General features: G+C 44.6%; 1 protein-coding gene and 1 long non-coding RNA gene across 3 annotated transcripts in view; one reads left to right on the forward strand and one right to left on the reverse strand.

Annotated features, from left to right (window-relative positions):
- Positions 1-7514: 7514 nt before the first annotated feature.
- The window catches only part of Cpm (carboxypeptidase M), a 60516-nt gene continuing 50518 nt past the window's right edge, over positions 7515-17512 (forward strand). The window contains exons 1-2 of the mRNA NM_001108098.1: positions 7515-7544; positions 7746-7908. Of these exons, the coding sequence (NP_001101568.1) occupies positions 7749-7908 (160 nt within the window). The 5' untranslated portion in view covers positions 7515-7544; positions 7746-7748. The remainder of the gene's footprint in view (positions 7545-7745; positions 7909-17512) is intronic.
- On the reverse strand, positions 7908-17453 carry LOC120093603 (uncharacterized). 2 transcript variants are annotated; one of them, XR_005486971.2, is made up of 5 exons: positions 17164-17453; positions 14228-14460; positions 13801-13858; positions 13607-13694; positions 7908-12775 (listed from the first exon to the last, which is right to left on the reverse strand). It is a non-coding gene; the product is annotated as an uncharacterized LOC120093603 (long non-coding RNA). The 2 variants fall into 2 exon arrangements; XR_005486970.2 differs by having other exon boundaries at positions 7908-13694; positions 17164-17449.

Raw genomic sequence — 17512 nt, forward strand, 5'->3', positions numbered from 1 at the left:
TACAAATTAATGAATAAATAAAAATGACTAGATGAGGAAACTGTCTCTCAAGAAGAAAAATACAGGCAGAGAGGTGGCTAGTGGGAAAGACACTTGCCATAGAGCCTAATGACCTGAGTTCCGTCCCCAGGGTCCACTGGTGAAAAGAGAGAATCAACTCTTTTTTTTTTTTTTTGGTTCTTTTTTTCGGAGCTGGGGACCGAACCCAGGGCCTTGCGCTTCCTAGGTAAGTGCTCTACCACTGAGCTAAATCCCCAGCCCCGAGAATCAACTCTTGAAGTGTTCTTTTCACCTCTTCACACTTGTGCGCGCTTGCTCTCTCTCTCTCTCTCTCTCTCTCTCTCTCTCTCTCTCTCTCTCTCTCTCACACACACACACACACACACACACACACATAAATAAATAGTAAAGTAATTAAAAATTTTTAAATGAAAAATACTAACCATGAAAAACTGAAAAAAATCACACAAACATACAGTGGGAGCACACAAATATCATGAGGCACATGAAGAGGTCAGAGGACAGACACCCTTCCAGGTGTCATTTCTCCTCTGCCATCTTGTTTGAGGCGAACTTTCTTTTGTTTCTGCTGCTGCACTGTGTACTCCAGTCCACACAAGCTTCCCAGGAGTTCTCTTTCCCTCGTCTGTCTGGAGGAGCTGAGCTTACAGACTTACAACACTGCATCTGGCTTTTGACTTGCGCTCCGGAGATCAAACTTGGGTCATCAGGCTTCTGCAATTACTGCTTTCACCTGGTGAGCCAATGCCCTGACTCCATTCTACCCTCTAAATAGCCTCACATCTTATATCCACAGCCTCTCACAGCCTTACATCTCATATCCACAGCCTCTCATAGCCTCACATCTTATATCCATGCCTTGCTATCCTGGAAGTGATTTCAGTAACTAATCAGAATAAAAGTTTGGCCTGTGGAGTTGGGGATTTGGCTCAGTGGCAGAGCGCTTGCCTAGGAAGCGCAAGGCCCTGGGTTCGGTCCCCAGCTCCGAAAAAAAAGAACCAAAAAAAAAAAAAAAAAAAAAGTTTGGCCCATGCTTCTTCTGTGCTTGTATGAGAGTTTTAACGGTCTATTTCTAAAGATTTCTTTTATTCGTGTGTTTGTTTTGTATCTGTGTCTGTTTGGGTGCAAGCAGAGGCCAGAAGTGGCCATCGGATTCCTTGGAGCTGGAGACACAGACATTTGTCAACTACCCAATGTGGATGCTGGGACCCAGGCTTTGATAGAGTAAAGTCCTCTCTCTCTAGCCTCAGCCTTTCCAAGTTTGAAAGTGATTTGATATTTTAAAGGAATAAAATCCATCTCAAATATTTTACATCTTTAAAATGTATGTACTCCTTTATCTAGAAATCCCACATTAAGGAAATAAAGATGTGCTCAAAGAGTTTTCTCTAAAAACGCCCCCCAATTCCTATTCTGTGTGTGAATATGAAATTCTAGCTGGAAGTGTCCTGTTGACCCCTGAGTGGAATATACATATGTTCTAGAATGGTTGATTCAAAGCAAGGGAAAACTTCTTAAGCATCTCTATTTGCTTTTAGTTATATTTTCTTGCGACACTTTCAAAAAGTTGTCAAGATCATCAGTGAGATGGCCCAGCAGGTAAAGGAGCTTGTCACCAAACCCAACGACCTGAGTTCAATCCCCAGAAACCACTTGATTAAGGGAGAGAACTAAAACTGACTCCTGCAATTGTCCTCTGAACTGTGCTTGTGTAAACTTACACACACACACACAAAAAAAACACACACACACCTACATAGCTATACACATGCACACATATATATACACAGACACACACATACACATACATACATACCTACACACACATACACACACCTATATACCTACACACACATACACAGACATACACACAGACATACACACACCTACACACATATATACACACAGACACATACACATGCACACACACACCTATACACACCACATAAACATGCACACTACACATACACATATACACACACAATAATTAAATGTAAAATGAAGGAAGAAAGGGAGTGATTGAAGGAGGAAAAGAGGAAGAGGGATGGAGGGAGAGGGCAGGAAGTCACAAAGTCTATTCATACTGTGCTTTTCATTCTTGTCAGCATCTGCTGGGCTGTTTAACCCCTGGCTGTGGTTTTTCTCTCTGCTCCAATTCCTGCTGCTATTTCAGGGGCCTCAATGTCCTCAGCATGAACTCTCCAACACCTTAGCTTTTCAGTTCCTTTAGTATCCCACTTTTCCTGTGACCTTTTACTTCCTCTCCAGTCCTGTGACTCACTCCAGTGACATTTAGATGTCTTCATTCGAATCTGTTCATCTCTAGAGCTTCTGTGCTTTCTGCTCAGCTTTGATTCTATGTAAAAACAAAACAAAACAAAACAAAAAAACCCTCTTTTCAATTAAAAGAAGTAACATTTTGTTGAGAAAAAAAGTTGTTCAGAAATACATCATTGAAAAAAAAAAGGGTCAGTGATGTGGCTCAGAGGATAGAGGGGCTTGCTGCTAAGCCCAACAATGAACTCGGTTCAATCCCTAGGCTCCACGTGGTGGAAAGATAGCAAGAATGCTTTGCCAGTTATTCTTTGATCTCCACAAACAATCTGTGCATACGCATACACCCATACACAAATAAATATGTGTTTTTGTTTTCTTTTAAAGAAAATAAAGTTAAGACAGAGCAGCCTAAGGATTACGATTCAGCGTGCTTGAAAACTGCTCAGCATTTTGGTAGGACTAGTTTATTCTCTGCTCTACCTCCAACATTCCTACATTTTCCTTTTATCATTCACCTTTTCCCACTGAATGATCTGTCTTCCCAAGTTAGGTCAAAACCATATCCTCATTACTATGTTTGAAAAATAACTTGCCCAGCAAGCATAATATTCTCCACCTGATTCAGGATGCTTCAGCTAGTATGATTGACACTTCCAGCTGGGTGGCTCTTTGCTGAGACGGACAATGCCGTACACTATAGAGCAGCAGTCCTCAACCTTTGGGTCATAACCCCTTTGGGGATGGTTTTGGGTTTTGTTTTGTTTTGTTTTAAGATTTATTTATTTTATGTATGTGAGTACACTGTCACTGTCTTCAGACACACCAGAAGAGGGCATCAGATCCCATTACAGATGGTTGTGAGCCACCATAAGGTTGCTGGGAATTGAACTCAGGACCTCTGGAAGAGTAGAGCTCTTAACTGCTGAGCCTTCTCTCCATCCTCCTTTGGGGATGCTGAACAATTCTTTCACAGGGCTTGCCTGAGACCATTGGAAAACACAGATATTTACATTACAATTAATAAATAGCGACAAAATTAAGTTATGAAGCACATGAAGAGCTGTATTAAAGGATCAAAGCATTAGGAAGGTTGAGAACTGCTGCTAGAGAGTGTTCAACTCAGGACTGACTACATGCCACACTTTCCCCAAGTCATAGTCATCAAAATGGCTTCAGGTGTCCCCATGGGTGTCTGTGGGAAGTATTGTCCCAGAGAGAGTCCCAGCGGTGGCAGCCTGCTTGTGTTAGACGTTTGGATATTATTCACTTTTTCATGACTGGAAAACAACACTGATTTTGAAACTCTAACTTTCACGGCAAATACAACACATTTTAAAATTCCCTTCAGAGAGGAAATGGCACATTGGAAACTTTGTTGTCTTTTCTCTGGCAGCCCTCCCAGCACGGGTAACTGTTTGTAATATAACTGAAAGAACATTCACATCATTTCTCCAGATCCTATCCGTGTCCTGGCATTGCTAGTCTTTTTACAATCATGCCCACTGATTAGCAAAACAAAGCATTACCTTGCCCTTTAAATATGTAACTCTTTGTTAACCACCTTGGTAATGTTCACTCTGTTTATTGGCAATTTACAATGCCTATTAGTGTCCGTTGCCCACTCCCGATGTTGTAAGAGCTGTTAATTCTGTCCTCTGGTATGTCAACCAGCCTTTGTTGCTATGAGAAAATATCTGGGAAAAACAACTTATAGACAGAAAGATTTATTTGGGTTCAAAGGTTCAAAGGTTTCAGTCTATAGACTCTGTGGTGAGGCAGATCACCATGGGAACATGACAGAACAAAGCCACTCACCTCTTTAGAGGCAGGAGGCACAGAGTGAGCAGAAAGGGCTAGAAACAAGATACATCCTCGAAAGTCATGCGCCCAGTGACCTACTTCCTCAACCTCTACTATGTTTTCCTTACTTTGAAATAGTGCCACCAATTATTCACACACAATGGGGCAGTTTGTTACTGAAGTCAGCCGTCACAATCCAGTCAGCTTCCAAAAGTTCCAGCTTTAAATATTGCTACTCATAGCAGCCTTCAACACTGGAGGAACCTGTGCAGACATTCATAAGCAAACCGTATCATCTGGCTTGTCTTTTTTTTTTTTTTCTTGTAATCTTTATACCCAGATTTACCCATACAGAAACCATATGCTACTGACTGCCAAGTTGTCAGCCATTAGATTATGGTTTACTTTAAACATTTCATCATAAGAAAGGGTGACTCACTTGGTCTTCATGTGGGTCCCCTAACAATTGGAGTGGGGGCTGTCTGTCCTCTGTTGCCTGCCATTGGATCTCCTTCCCCTAACTGGACTACCTGGATGGGCCTCAGTGGGAGAGGGTGTGCTTAGTCTTGCCTGGACTGGATATCCCAGGGAAGGGTGGTACCCAAGAGGGGGAGGGGGTTCCCCTTCAGAGAAGGGAAGTGGTTAAGGGATTTGAAAGGGCGGGACTGGGAGAAGAGGAGGGAAGGGGCTGCAATCTAGATGTAAAGTGAATACAAAAGTAATTGGAAAAAAAGAGAAAGTTGCCTCTGAAACCATAAATTTGAAGGGTTTCCCCCTCTATCAAGCTTGTTTATTCTTCTGTAACTTTCATACTAATGCACTGGAGCCTTCTCTCTTCCTCTCTTCCTTTATCCTTCTCCCTTCCTCTGTCTTCCTCTCTTCCTCTTTCTACCTCTGTCTTCCTCTCTCCGCCTGTTTTCCTCTCTTCCTCTCTCTTCCTCTCTCTTCCTCTCTCTTCCTCTCTGCCTCTCTCTGCCTCTCTCTTCTTCTCTTTTCCTCTCTCCCTCTCTCTGTCTCTTTCTTCCTCTTCCTCTCTCTTCCTCTGTCTGCCTCTCTCTTCCCCGCAAGCAGTGCGTCTCACACCTGAATGTAGGATGGATCTCTGGAACTCTGTTAAGACTTTCGACGGGACCAGAGATCCAGAATTTTTGCACACTCCAGATGACATCAATGTCTTTAGATCACACTTAAGGTCACTAAGTGCTAAACCTTCAGGACCCCCAGCCCTCTGCCTGGTGTCAACCTTCAGGGCAGCAACTGCAACTTTTTCTCACTCCTTCGTTTTCACAGAATAGGTTGGGCAATCTGTCTCAGTACTGACAAAGCCACCGTCTCCCATTCTTCAGTCACATAGCCACTCACTACTGCAGTGGTCCTCAACCTTCTCAATGCTGCGACCTTTTAATATAGGTCTTCACATTGTGGTGACCCCCCCCAACCATAAAACTATTTCATTGCTACTGCATAACTGTAATTTTGCTATGGTTGTGAAATGTAATGCAAATATGTGAGACCCCTGTGAAAGGGTTGTTCGGGACCAACAGGTTAAGAAGTGTGGCTCCAGGAGGTGACAGTCCTTCCATGCATTTTTGTCTGTGATCTCTAGTGAGGCAGTTCTTTACTTTGCCCATCTCCTTCCTGTCCCACATAATAGCTACAGAAACTCCATGGTTGTCGTCAAGCCATATCTCTCTCCTTTCCTTTCAGCTCTGTTCATCTGTTCATCTATGGTCAGGGAAAGAAGAGGCTGTCCCAAGCCCGTGGTGGCACTTACATTTAGGACAGTGACAACTATGTTCGAAAATGCAAGTGCTGTATTAAGCTTTCCCAATCGTCAGAAAATTCTCCTTAAAGATATATTTATTAAGTTGGGTTTGTGTGCCCACCAACCTTATTCAAGGCGTTAAATGGGTTTCCATTTTACAGAGCTCTTAGTACACCTAGCAGAATAAATTCACATAGCACTAGGGTCAGAGGTAAGACTTGCTGCCTGGAATCACAGGAGGCCTTGAAGATCCTTCAGAACTCATAGCCCAACACCATCTGTATTTCTAAGAGGATAGGTAGCCTTCACCCTAGGTTCTCCACTTTGCCCCTCCCTCCTTAAACCTCTCAAACGGTGGTTCTCAACCTTCCTAATGCTGCAACCCTTTAATACAGTTCCTCATGTTGTGGTGAGCTCCAACTATAAAATCATTTCGTTGTGGCTTCATTGTAATTTTGCTACTGTTATGAAACGTGAAGTAAATATCTGATATTCAGGATATCTGATATGCGACCCATGTGAAAGGGTCGAGCCTCAGGGGGTCTCGACCCACAGGCTGAGAACCACTGCTTTAAAACATTAATTCCTTTATTAGTAGTATATATGTGCGCGGGGGCGGGGAGGCAGTGCAGCAAAGACCACATTATGTCTGTGAAGGTCAGAGTCGACTTTGTGCAGTCTGGTCTCTCTTTCCTTTACTTAGGTTCTGAGACTGGAATTACGGTGGCCAGGTTCACAGCCCAAGCATCTTTGTCCTGCACCATCTCCCCTACCTTCAAGGGCCCTTTTAAGAATAACTCCCTCCCTTTGTGCACTGGGGAGGAAATTCCATCCCCTCAATTTGGGATGGTCCCTGTCGTCACTATTTAAAAAAAAAAAAAAATCTGTTCAAGATGTGTTATAACAAATCGGTAGCTTTCGGAGCTTGTTTGCACCAGACCCTTGCAGGAGTCGGTATTTCTTGAACAGTGTATGTAAATCCATGGGACAGAGAGACTGTGTGTGTGGTGTCCTTTTGAACATGATGGCCCCTTGTCACGAACCACTTCTCACCGGTCACGGTCTGCGTTCTGTTGAATGCAAACACAGCCTACCGCCTCCTCCTGGAAAGCAGAACTTGAGGAAGAAGCACCGAGACGGAACTGGTCTGAGGAATAAGGAGCAGCGACGACTGCGGCTCTACTTTTGTCCTACGAGTTGGTCACAAACTTAACTCTGATTCAGCCAAATCTCGTCTACTAGACACTTCTGTTGGACAGGTTCCCGTACCGCACACTTGGCATGTAAAGCTCACACGCACGTTCTTTCTTGAAAGTTCCCCGGCTTCCCCAGTTGCAGCACAGGGCTGAAAGCCTGACCCAGCTCGCACTCCAGGTGGCGCGCCCACTGCCCGCCGTGGGCACCGTCTGCGCAGCGTTCCCCGGGGCCGAGGCCAGGCTGCACGTCCAACACGGGCTCCGACCTGTCGCGCCCTACCGCCCACCAGGCGTGCTCGCTGTCCTCAATACCCTATGGTGGACCTTGTCCCTTGAGCGAGAGCGGAGACCCCGCCCCCGGGGCGGGCGCGGCGCGGAGTGGGAGTGGCGGCGGGCGGGGCGCCCGGGCCCGCCCCTCTGTCCGGGTTATAACTCTCCCCAGCACCCGGCGCCCGCCGGCGGGCGGAGACGCGCGCCTGGCACTGGTGAGACGGGTCGTGCGGAAGGGTGCTGCTGCGGGGACACGGGCGGGCTGCGGGGCTCCGGTGGGACCATCTTTACCTGGCTCCTCAGAGGAGGGAGCGTGGAGCTCAGGTGTTCCGGAGGGCGGAGAGGACTCCGGGCTGGCGGTACCCGCGCTTCCCCGGGCGGTCCTCAACTGCTCACTCCTTCTCTTCCATCTCTAGGACATGGACGGCGCGCGCCTGTGGCTGGGGCTTCTGCTGCCCGTGGTGGCCGCCTTGGATTTCCGATACCACCACCAGGAAGGGATGGAGGCTTTCCTAAAGAGCGTGGCTCAGAACTACAGTTCGATCACGCACTTGCACAGCATCGGGAAATCGGTGAGAGGTAGGTGGCCTCCCGCGCACGTCCCCAACCCTCAACCCACGTTTAAAAGTTAAGTTGAATGGCACTGTCTGGTCCTCTGTTGGTGAGGCTCCCCGGACGCGCTCCTCGCAGGTAAAGCATACCTTGCCCAGTCAGTGGTTTTTCTGCCTTTTTTTTCATTGTTTTTTCAATTTTGTTAGATCAGGAGAGCGGTAAGAGGAACAGTGTGCATATTGCAGTCTCTCTACCGAGAGTCAGAATCACTTAGTCCTCTGTGTAATTGCCTTTAGGGATCGGGAGGACATTACTTATCTGAGAGGTGTATCTTCGTTCCTTTTCAGGGTAAACATCTTCCTCAGTTTCCCTTTCTGTTGGCTCCCTTGCATACTGATTGTGACTGTTAACTACCGTTTCCTCGGGTCGCTTTAAAACTAGACATTGTCGTACTCTTGTGGAGTTCTATGCATGTGTGATTAACCCTATGGCTTAAAGTTATGAGAAAATGCGGATCTATATCTAAAGGCTGTGCTTGAAGGATACACCTGCTTGGTAGTAAGTTGCAACGAATGATATCCTTAGCATTTTCAAGTGTATCACTTAGTCCGCTTTAATGTTGAAACTATATACTCTCAGTGGAGGGAGCAAATGGGGAGCAAAGAAATTAAGGCTTTTGGTCAAGTTACCTAGATGGCAATTCTATCTATCTATCTATCTATCTATCTATCTATCTATCTATCTATCTATCTATCTACCTATCTACCTATCTATCTACCTATCTATCTATCAGAGATAAAACTCAGGACCTCATTTGTTCTCATTTGCAAACATTGTATCATTAGCCTAACCTACTAGCCATTGAGGGTGAAGTTTTAGCCAGGACTGGTACCTGATCATTTTGGGTGGGGCAAATAACTTTAGCAGCCATTACTAATTCTTCATCTTTTGTTACTACACTGATTCTCTCAAAAGTGCTTACCAGAAAACTTAATGTTTGGCATAAACCAGTCATAAAGTTCATGCAGTTTGGCTCCTCTGTGGAAGTCGAATTCAAATTCTTACCTGCAGTTTTAGCACTGATCTTTTGACTCAGCTCGGAGTCTCATAACCACATTACTAAGTAACCAGCCACTTCTCATAGTGGTTAATATCGTGGTTCTTGTATTATAGGGAAATATTAAGATGCAATTAAAAACACTTGAACTGTGTAATAGAAGCTTTATTTTTGAATCGGCATTGCCAGAATTGGTGTCAGAAATAATCTGAAATCATCTGGTCTCCACCAGGCCCAACTATAGAGGTTAGTTATGTGAAAAATTATATCTTAAAATAATTTATTCCAAGGGCTAGAGTAGAGCAAGTTTAAAAGATTTAAGAATACTAATTAGGGCTGGTGAGATGGCTCAGTCAGTGGTTAAGAGCACTGACTGTTCTTCCAGAGGTTCTGAGTTCAATTCCCAGCAACCACATGGTGGCTCACAACCATCTGTAATGGGATCTGATGCCCTCTTCTGGTGTGTCTGAAGACAGCGACAGTGTACTCATAAAATAAATAAATCTTTTTTTAAAAAGAAAGAATACTAATTAATAGGAAAGAAAAATGCACAGCACAGCTAATGTGCTGTTACAGCTCAGTCATTCTGTAACTACCAAGGTGATGGGACACTGTTAGTACAAGTACTACACGACTGATGTGTGTTTGGGTTTCCAAACACAAGGTTCTTGTGACAGATGTATGGGACCGTCCAAATGTGAGCTCCCTGCTCACCTGAACTCAAGCCATGGGAAGAGTGCAAGCCAGTAGACTTACCTGACCTCTGTTTTTAACCTTGTGTGTGCTTAGGTGGTTAAAGGATGAAGGGGCTATGATGTAAGAAATAAATGCTGGCACCAGCAGCCAGAACTTTGAGCTTCGGATGCACCTCTAAGTAATTACTTGGAGTAGGAAAAAATCCCAAATCTACCGTTAGGTTCCAGAGTGGATTAGAAAAAATTCCCAAATCCACCGTTAGGTTCCAGGGTAGGTTAAACTACACCTGTGAGTGACACCCGACTGCCAAGGTGTCCTTGACTTTTAGTGAGATAGCTGAGGCATACTGATTCTTGATGGTGCTCTCCTCCACTAGATGAGAAATTTCCCCTGGACATTTGCCACTGGTGTGAGGCATGTGTACTTAGCACACGGGATTTACTCTGGTTGGTTTTTATTTACTTCCTTCTCCTGTTAATATGGGCAGCCTCATCCACACGAGAAAGTGATGGCTAATAGGGCAAATGCATCTGGGCTTTTGGGAGTCTCCATTGTGTCTCCATGACTGTAATTATGAATTCTGCTTCCCTCCCCACGTCACACTGTTTTATTATTTATTTTTAGGGAATTTAATTTGAACTACTTATGAATTCTCTTGACTTTATACTCTGATTATGTGTGTTTTGCTAGTCATTCCCCGTGTTGGGACATTGGAATATTTTCTATTCTGTTATAAATGATATATAAATCCATTGATATATGTCTTATATACTTCTATTGTAATTGTAGATTTTTGAAAAAGATTATTTAATATTGTTCTATGTGTATTTTGCCTGTATGTATGTATGTATGTGTGTATGTATGTATGTATGTATGTATGTATGTATGTATGTATTGATATACGTGCATGCTTTGCCTACACAATCCTAAGAGGTCATCATATCCCCTGGAACTTGGGTTCCAATAATGGCATTCTCCATGTGGTTGCTGGGAACTGAACTCAGGACTTCTGGAGAAGCAGCCAGTGCTCTTAACCACTGAGCCATCTTCCCAGCCCTGAACTTTTGTTTTGTTTTTTTTTTTTTTAATTGAAACCTACACATTTGAGCACAAATGTACTTTTTACCTAGATTCAGACACAGTAGACAAACCATATTTGACTGTAGGCTTTGAATGCATTCTTAAAACTTGTTGATATGGTGTAGAAAAATCTTAGGTGAAACATGGAAAGTAGTACCAAGTATACCAGGGTACAGTATCACTATCTGATTGTAGAGTGTGTGTGTGTGTGTGTGTGTGTGTGTGTGTGTTTCATGAATTGCACAATTTGTTGAGCAATCAGACAGGTCTCATCTGCTGCTTGCTACCAGGTATCCTCCTGCAGATACAAATGTACTTATTATTTATTAATTTCTTAGCTTGCCCATCTGCAGCTCACTGAACAAGTTCAGGAATGTTGCTAGGTGGGTTTGGGGTCGGGGACAAGGTTGTTTTGCTTTGATTTTGTTTTCCTGAAACAGGGTTTTGGCTTTAGTTTTGTTTGTCATCGTTTCGTTTTGGTTTTTGGGTTTTTTTTTTTTCATTTGTTTTGTTTGTTATTTTGAGACAGGGTCTCAATGTCCATCCTGGGTAGCCCTGGCTGCCCTGGATCAGAACTCACTATGTTAGGGTGGCCTTGAATTAACAGAGATCCTCCTGCCTCTGCCTCCCAAGTTCTGGAGTTAAATGCATGTGCCACCAACAGCAAGCCCATCTTGAAACAGGGTTTTTGTTTGGTTGGTTGTTTTGAGACAGGGTTTCTCTGTAGCCTGGGGTGGGCTAGAACTCACTCTGTAGACCAGGCTGGCCTCAAACTCACAGTGATCTGCCTGCCTCTGCCTCCTGTGTGCTAGAATTAAAGGCCTGTGTCACCACCACCACCACCCAGTAATACAGGGTTTTTAAAGTAGCTCAGGTTGGCCTTGATCTCCCTTGTAGAGTAGAGGCTTGCCTAATCTCGTGATCCGACCTCAGCCATCATGGCACTGGAATTGTAAAGATTTGCTACAAAGGTGAGGATCTAGAAGTTGAACTTGGGCACCATGGTTGAGAAGCCTGCACTCAAACGTGGCTGCCTTAGCCATGAGGATGTTCACCACAGCACTGCACGTAACAGGAAAGATTTAGAAATAAACTGAGTAACCTCTACCCATTTCCATCTGTGGCAAGACGCTTCTCTAAAGAGAGAGGATGTGTTTGGAAGAGTAGCACACTTAAGTTTGAATCACAGTGTGTGTGTGTGTGTGTGTGTGTGTGTGTGTGTGTGTGTGTGTGTGTGTGTGTGTGTTCGCGCGCGCACAGAGGCCAAAGGTGAACACTGAGTGTCTTCCTTTCCTGCTTTCCACCTCATGTTTGAGACAGGGTCTTTCCCTGAAATTGGAGCTCTCCTCTTCGACCAGACTAGCTGCAGTGATCCTTCTGTCTCTGCTTATGCAGATGGGGTTACATTTGCAAGGCACCACACACAGCTTTTTATATGCACCTTTTAAGGATAATTTATTGGGCCTGTGAGATGGCTCGACCAGTAAACTGCACTTACTGCCAAAGCCTGACCCGACCGTTTGATTCCTGGGACTCACGTGGTGGAAGGAGAGACCCACCTCCCATGTGTTGTCATTTGACTTCCACATAGGTGCTTCTGTGGCGTGCACGGACCACACGCAAACTTTAAAAGACATGCAGAATTTTAATTGGTTTATAATTTCTCAAAAATGTATATTGAGGGGGGAAACTTCTAAAAACGCTGTTTATAATAGCATCACAGTGGCTTTTCATTGCGGTTGAAGCATAAGGAGGAGTTTCTTTCTCTTGTTTGTTGCTCTGGGAATTACGTCCACAGGCTGGAGCCCGCACGCCTTCTCAGGTGTTCAGAAATCTCCCCAGAATTGACTCAGACTCGTGCTCCCGCCGGACAGAGAGCAAGCTTACATATGCCCCTCTCTCACACGCTCCTGCCCTTCCCTGGGTAGGTTTAAGCTAATGGTTTCTCCTGGGAGTGTGGGAGGAAGCACCACGTATACAAGATTTGGGCACAACAGTTGGTTTTCCTCACCTCCTGCTCATTTTCCGAACATGGTCCCAAAAACCAATTTGCTTGAGCTCCTGTTTAAAGGGATGGAAATATCGAGAGATCCAGGACTGAACCTCAGAACACACCCTAAAGCCTTGGACATTTGGCTCTCACTGTCCACCTGTGTGATTTGAAATCGGCTGAACTTAGCGGGCATTTCCCTTTAAGAAATCTAACAAAACCTTGTTTTGTAACTATGTGGGGGATCTTAAAAATACACATTTCTCAAATGTAAGACAATGTATTATATATCCTTTGGATTTTTAGTATAATATTTTAAGTGGAAAGTGAGACAGAGACTATCCAAAGAGTACGCCAGCATCTCATTTTGCTTCATTGAGAGCCACTATCGACTTGCATTCCAAATCTCAGATGCTCTACCCAGAAATATTTTCAAGACTTTAAAAATTAATAATGAGTGACAACACTTTAAGTAACATTTATGCTTGCCTGCCTACACGTGTTTGTGTGTGTGTGTGTGTGTGAGAGAGAGAGAGAGAGAGAGAGAGAGAGAGAGAGAGGCCTAGTCATTCCAACAATGGCATGCACCACCACTATCTCCACCTTGATTTATGTGTAAAGAAATGGAGCTGGGAAAATGGCTTTGTTGCCCTTCCAGAGGATCAGACCCCAGTTCCCAACACCCACATGGTGGTTCACAACTGCCTGTAACTCCAACTCTAAAGGATATGATTCCCTCTCTGGCTTCTCAGGGTACCTACACAATGTTACACAGACACAGACACACACACACACACACACACACACACACACACAAAATAAAACAAATCTTTTACAAATAAGAATTGGGATTAAATAAATTACTCATTTTTGTAACAGGTTCGACTAAAATCAAAACCTACCTTGGGCCAAAGTCTGAATCGGCAGCCTTTTCGCTCTAAGGTTTCCCCAGCTCTCCTCCTCTGCTCTTGTCCCTGTCCCCACTGGCCCCTGGATTTGGAAGAGTTGACAGGGTAGTAAACATTCTTCATGTGTGGAATGAGCCCCAGTAGAATTCTGTGATCCCTTCCTGGTATTCATGGCTTCATTCAAGTACCTTGAATTCCGTCTTTTGGTACACTCGGCCCACTCTCCTAGCTCAAGTGCTCACGTTCCTGGATTATGAAGCAAAAGGAAACGGGTCATTGTGGTCAGAACACTCGTCTGGGGACTGTCATCTTGAGCCTGAGACCTTGAGCTGGGGAGGATTCTCACTGAGGACAGCACCACCCCCTGGAGGGAGTTTGGGGAAATCGAAGGGAAGATTTAGATCTCAGCTTGGGACTGTGGGAGGCCAATGAAGGATGGAATGGTCACGCGTGGGAAAGGTTGACCCATTCGGTTGTTTAACGACCTCCATAGGTGAGAGGCCTATCCAACGTGTAAACCCCAAACAAGGCGGATGGACGAGACTTTCCCTCGAAGTTTTAACGTATACTGAACGTTCCAGGAACTCAGCTGTAGATAAATTGACAGCAACTCACACTGTTTTGCCCTTGGCTTCATTGAGAGAGATTTTCATATCCTCCAGGTCTGTCCCCAGTGTCTTCAGAGATGAACCTTCTCCATTTGTAACCTCTATGCATAACCGTCTTCCTCTTTGCCTTTTGGCCGAGTCATCTCCACAGCTTTTTATAATTTGACATCATATTTCATATAATTTCTCTTTTATTTCTCCCTTTAATGCAGTTTGAGTGTCAGATTGGCTCTCTTGAAGCTGTGCACAGAAAGGTGTTATGAACCATACACCGGCATAGAAAAGGGAATGTTCAAAATACTGGACTCAGCAAAGGAGGGATCAGAGCCAAGGGAAGAGCTCTGAGGCACAGAGGGATTCGAACTCTCTTTCCTAGAGACAAGTTCCTGCTCTGGCTGGCACCAGTAGCAGCCTTTTTTTTTTTTTTAATCCCCAGCATGAGGTCCTTTGTTTCAATAACCTATAGCCAATGGGAGGGACCCAGGCGTCCTAGAGCATCATTGCTCCTGCAGCACGGCTACAGTAATATAATTTCGGGGGAACTGAGTACCATAGTCACACCTCAGCTCAGAAGGCCCTGGATATAGGAGGAAACCAAAGGACTCAGTATCTTTTGGACAGTAAACAATGTAATTGAATTATTCACCAACTGGTATTCAGAACAATACTGGACTGGTTCTGTTCCCTCTTTTGCTCTTAATTCTCCCACACACACTGAACAGAGTGGTGTTAGATGAAGAAAAGATAACTATTTTAAAGGTACTTTTTAATGGTAGACACTGGTTTTTGTGAGAATGTGGGCACTGTCTCGTGGGACACAGATACATGTGCAGCGTGTGGCGGTGTCACAGAGCTTTCTTCTATTTTAAAGGAAGATTCATTTACACCTTACTGAGAACACCTTTTTTTTTTCTTTTCTTTTTTTTTTTTTTTTTTCGGAGCTGGGGACCGAACCCAGGACCTTGCGCTTGCTAGGCAAGCACTCTACCACTGAGCTAAATCCCCAACCCCTACTGAGAACACCTTTGGCCGATTGCTTCTTGATGAAAAGCGAAATCGAGTCCTCTCTGTGGAGGCCCCTAAGAGGCTAAGAGTGGCCGGATAGTTTATCTCTGCATGGCTGCCTTTCACCAGGAAGCCGACAAAAAGGAATGCAAGGCTGGGTCTTCATAATCGCTATGAAGAACACAGAGATTTAAAGTCGGGGCTGGGGAGCTCTGTTCGGGAAAGTGATCTGTCAAAGTGGGAGGAAGTCGGAGGACTTCCTAGGAGTGCTCCTCTGATCTCTGCACACCCACAGTGAGGAGGGAGTGGTGAGGGCAGAATCTCTGGAAGTTTATGGGCCAGTTAGCTTGGCATATATGGTGGGAGACAAAAGACATCTCTCAAACAAGGTGAAAGGCAAGGACCATCATTGGAGGGTGGCCTCTGTAGTCCACATATGTCTAAACACACACACACACACACACACACACACACACACACATACACAAACAGATATACACACATACATACACGCATACATAAACACACATACACACACATACTTACACACGCACACATACACATATATACATACACAAATACACACTATACACACATAAACACATACATATACACTACACACACATTCAAACACATACATACATGCACACAAACATACACATGCACACATACATACACACATACACACACATACATACACAAACAGATATACACACATACATACATACACATACACACATACACATACATACACAATACACATGCACACATACATATGCACACATACACATATATACATACACAAATACACACTATACACACATAAACACATACATACATGCATATATACTACACACACATACAAACACATACACACAAACATACACATGCACATATATACACAACCATGCATATACATACATACATACATGCATGCATGCATTGGAGATTTTTCTTTTTTTTTTTTTTAAATAGTTTTCTTTTTTTTTTTTTTTGGTTCTTTTTTTTTTTTTTCGGAGCTGGGGACCGAACCCAGGGCCTTGCGCTTCCTAGGTAAGCGCTCTACCACTGAGCTAAATCCCCAGCCCCGAGATTTTTCTTGAAACAGAACGTGTTACCAGACAGACCGGGTGTGGAACAAATGTGAGGAAGAGAGAACAATGAAAGATGGCCCTGGAGTGTGCCTTAGAGGTTTCATGCTTTGGCAGCTCAGATCACTCATGTCATCTACCAAGACAAAACTAGAAGAGGCCAGATCTGGGGTGGAATCAGAAGCTCAGACACAAAGACCAGGCGTGGTGACGCACACCTTTGGTCCCAGCAGCACTTGGGAGGCAGAGCCAGGAACATCTCTGTGAATTCAAAGCCAGCTCCATCTACATAGTGAGTTCCAGGCCAGATGGGGCTACACAGTGAGACACTGCCTCAAAACCCGAATCAAACGAGCCTCTGATTTAAACAGTTTTCTTAATCTTCAAATCCTCAGTAGACCTCAGGCAGGACAGCAGCAGGTATTTGGGTAAATGGAACGCAGGAGAAACTCGGCTATGAAAATGAACTTGGAGATCCTCTACTACGGATCATAGTGGCAACCTTGAGAATAGTGAAACCATCCTACAAGAGAGTGGGGGCCAATAAAGGCTAGCACAGCTGAAGGCTAGCCCAATGCTTACAGTCTGATAGAGCTGGGACCAACGAACAAAGAAGGGGAAATGAAATCAGTATGGGGGAGGGGGCTACGAGTAGTGCCACGGAAAGGAGGAGATACCCAGAGTCCCGTGACTTCCACTCAGGATTTTCTGGAAGGACTCTGTAAGTCAAGATAAGCCGAGGCTGAGCTTGCAGCAAGGACACCACACAGAAGAAGCAGGCTAAGACTATGGTGGAAAGGGGGAGAGTGAGCATGGGTTCTGTCCCCATTGGGGACATGTTCCTTACCAGCTGTAAACCACAGAGACATGTGAACGATCCCTCCAACCAGGGAAACCCACGGAAGCCCCGGAGTTCACAGCTCAGCCTGACTGTCAGCAGGAGTGCAGACCTCTGAGTACCATTGTGCACCACATCATTTTAAGCAATGCTCTTATCCGCCTCAGGGTGGGTGCAGGAAACAGAAATAGGGTAACAGGCAAACAGTTCAGGATTGCGGTGTTCGATTTGGTTCAGGGTCATTGCCAAGTCTTCAAGTGTTCCCAGAGATAAGCAAGAACCGAGAAAGGTAGACTGGCCGTGATAGTCACTTCCTCCTCTCAAGGTCGTGGTTAATATTAAATGTTGCTGGGAGTCA

Source organism: Rattus norvegicus, chromosome 7 (genome assembly GCF_036323735.1).
Source record: "Rattus norvegicus strain BN/NHsdMcwi chromosome 7, GRCr8, whole genome shotgun sequence".
NCBI classification, from domain to species: Eukaryota; Metazoa; Chordata; class Mammalia; order Rodentia; family Muridae; genus Rattus; species Rattus norvegicus.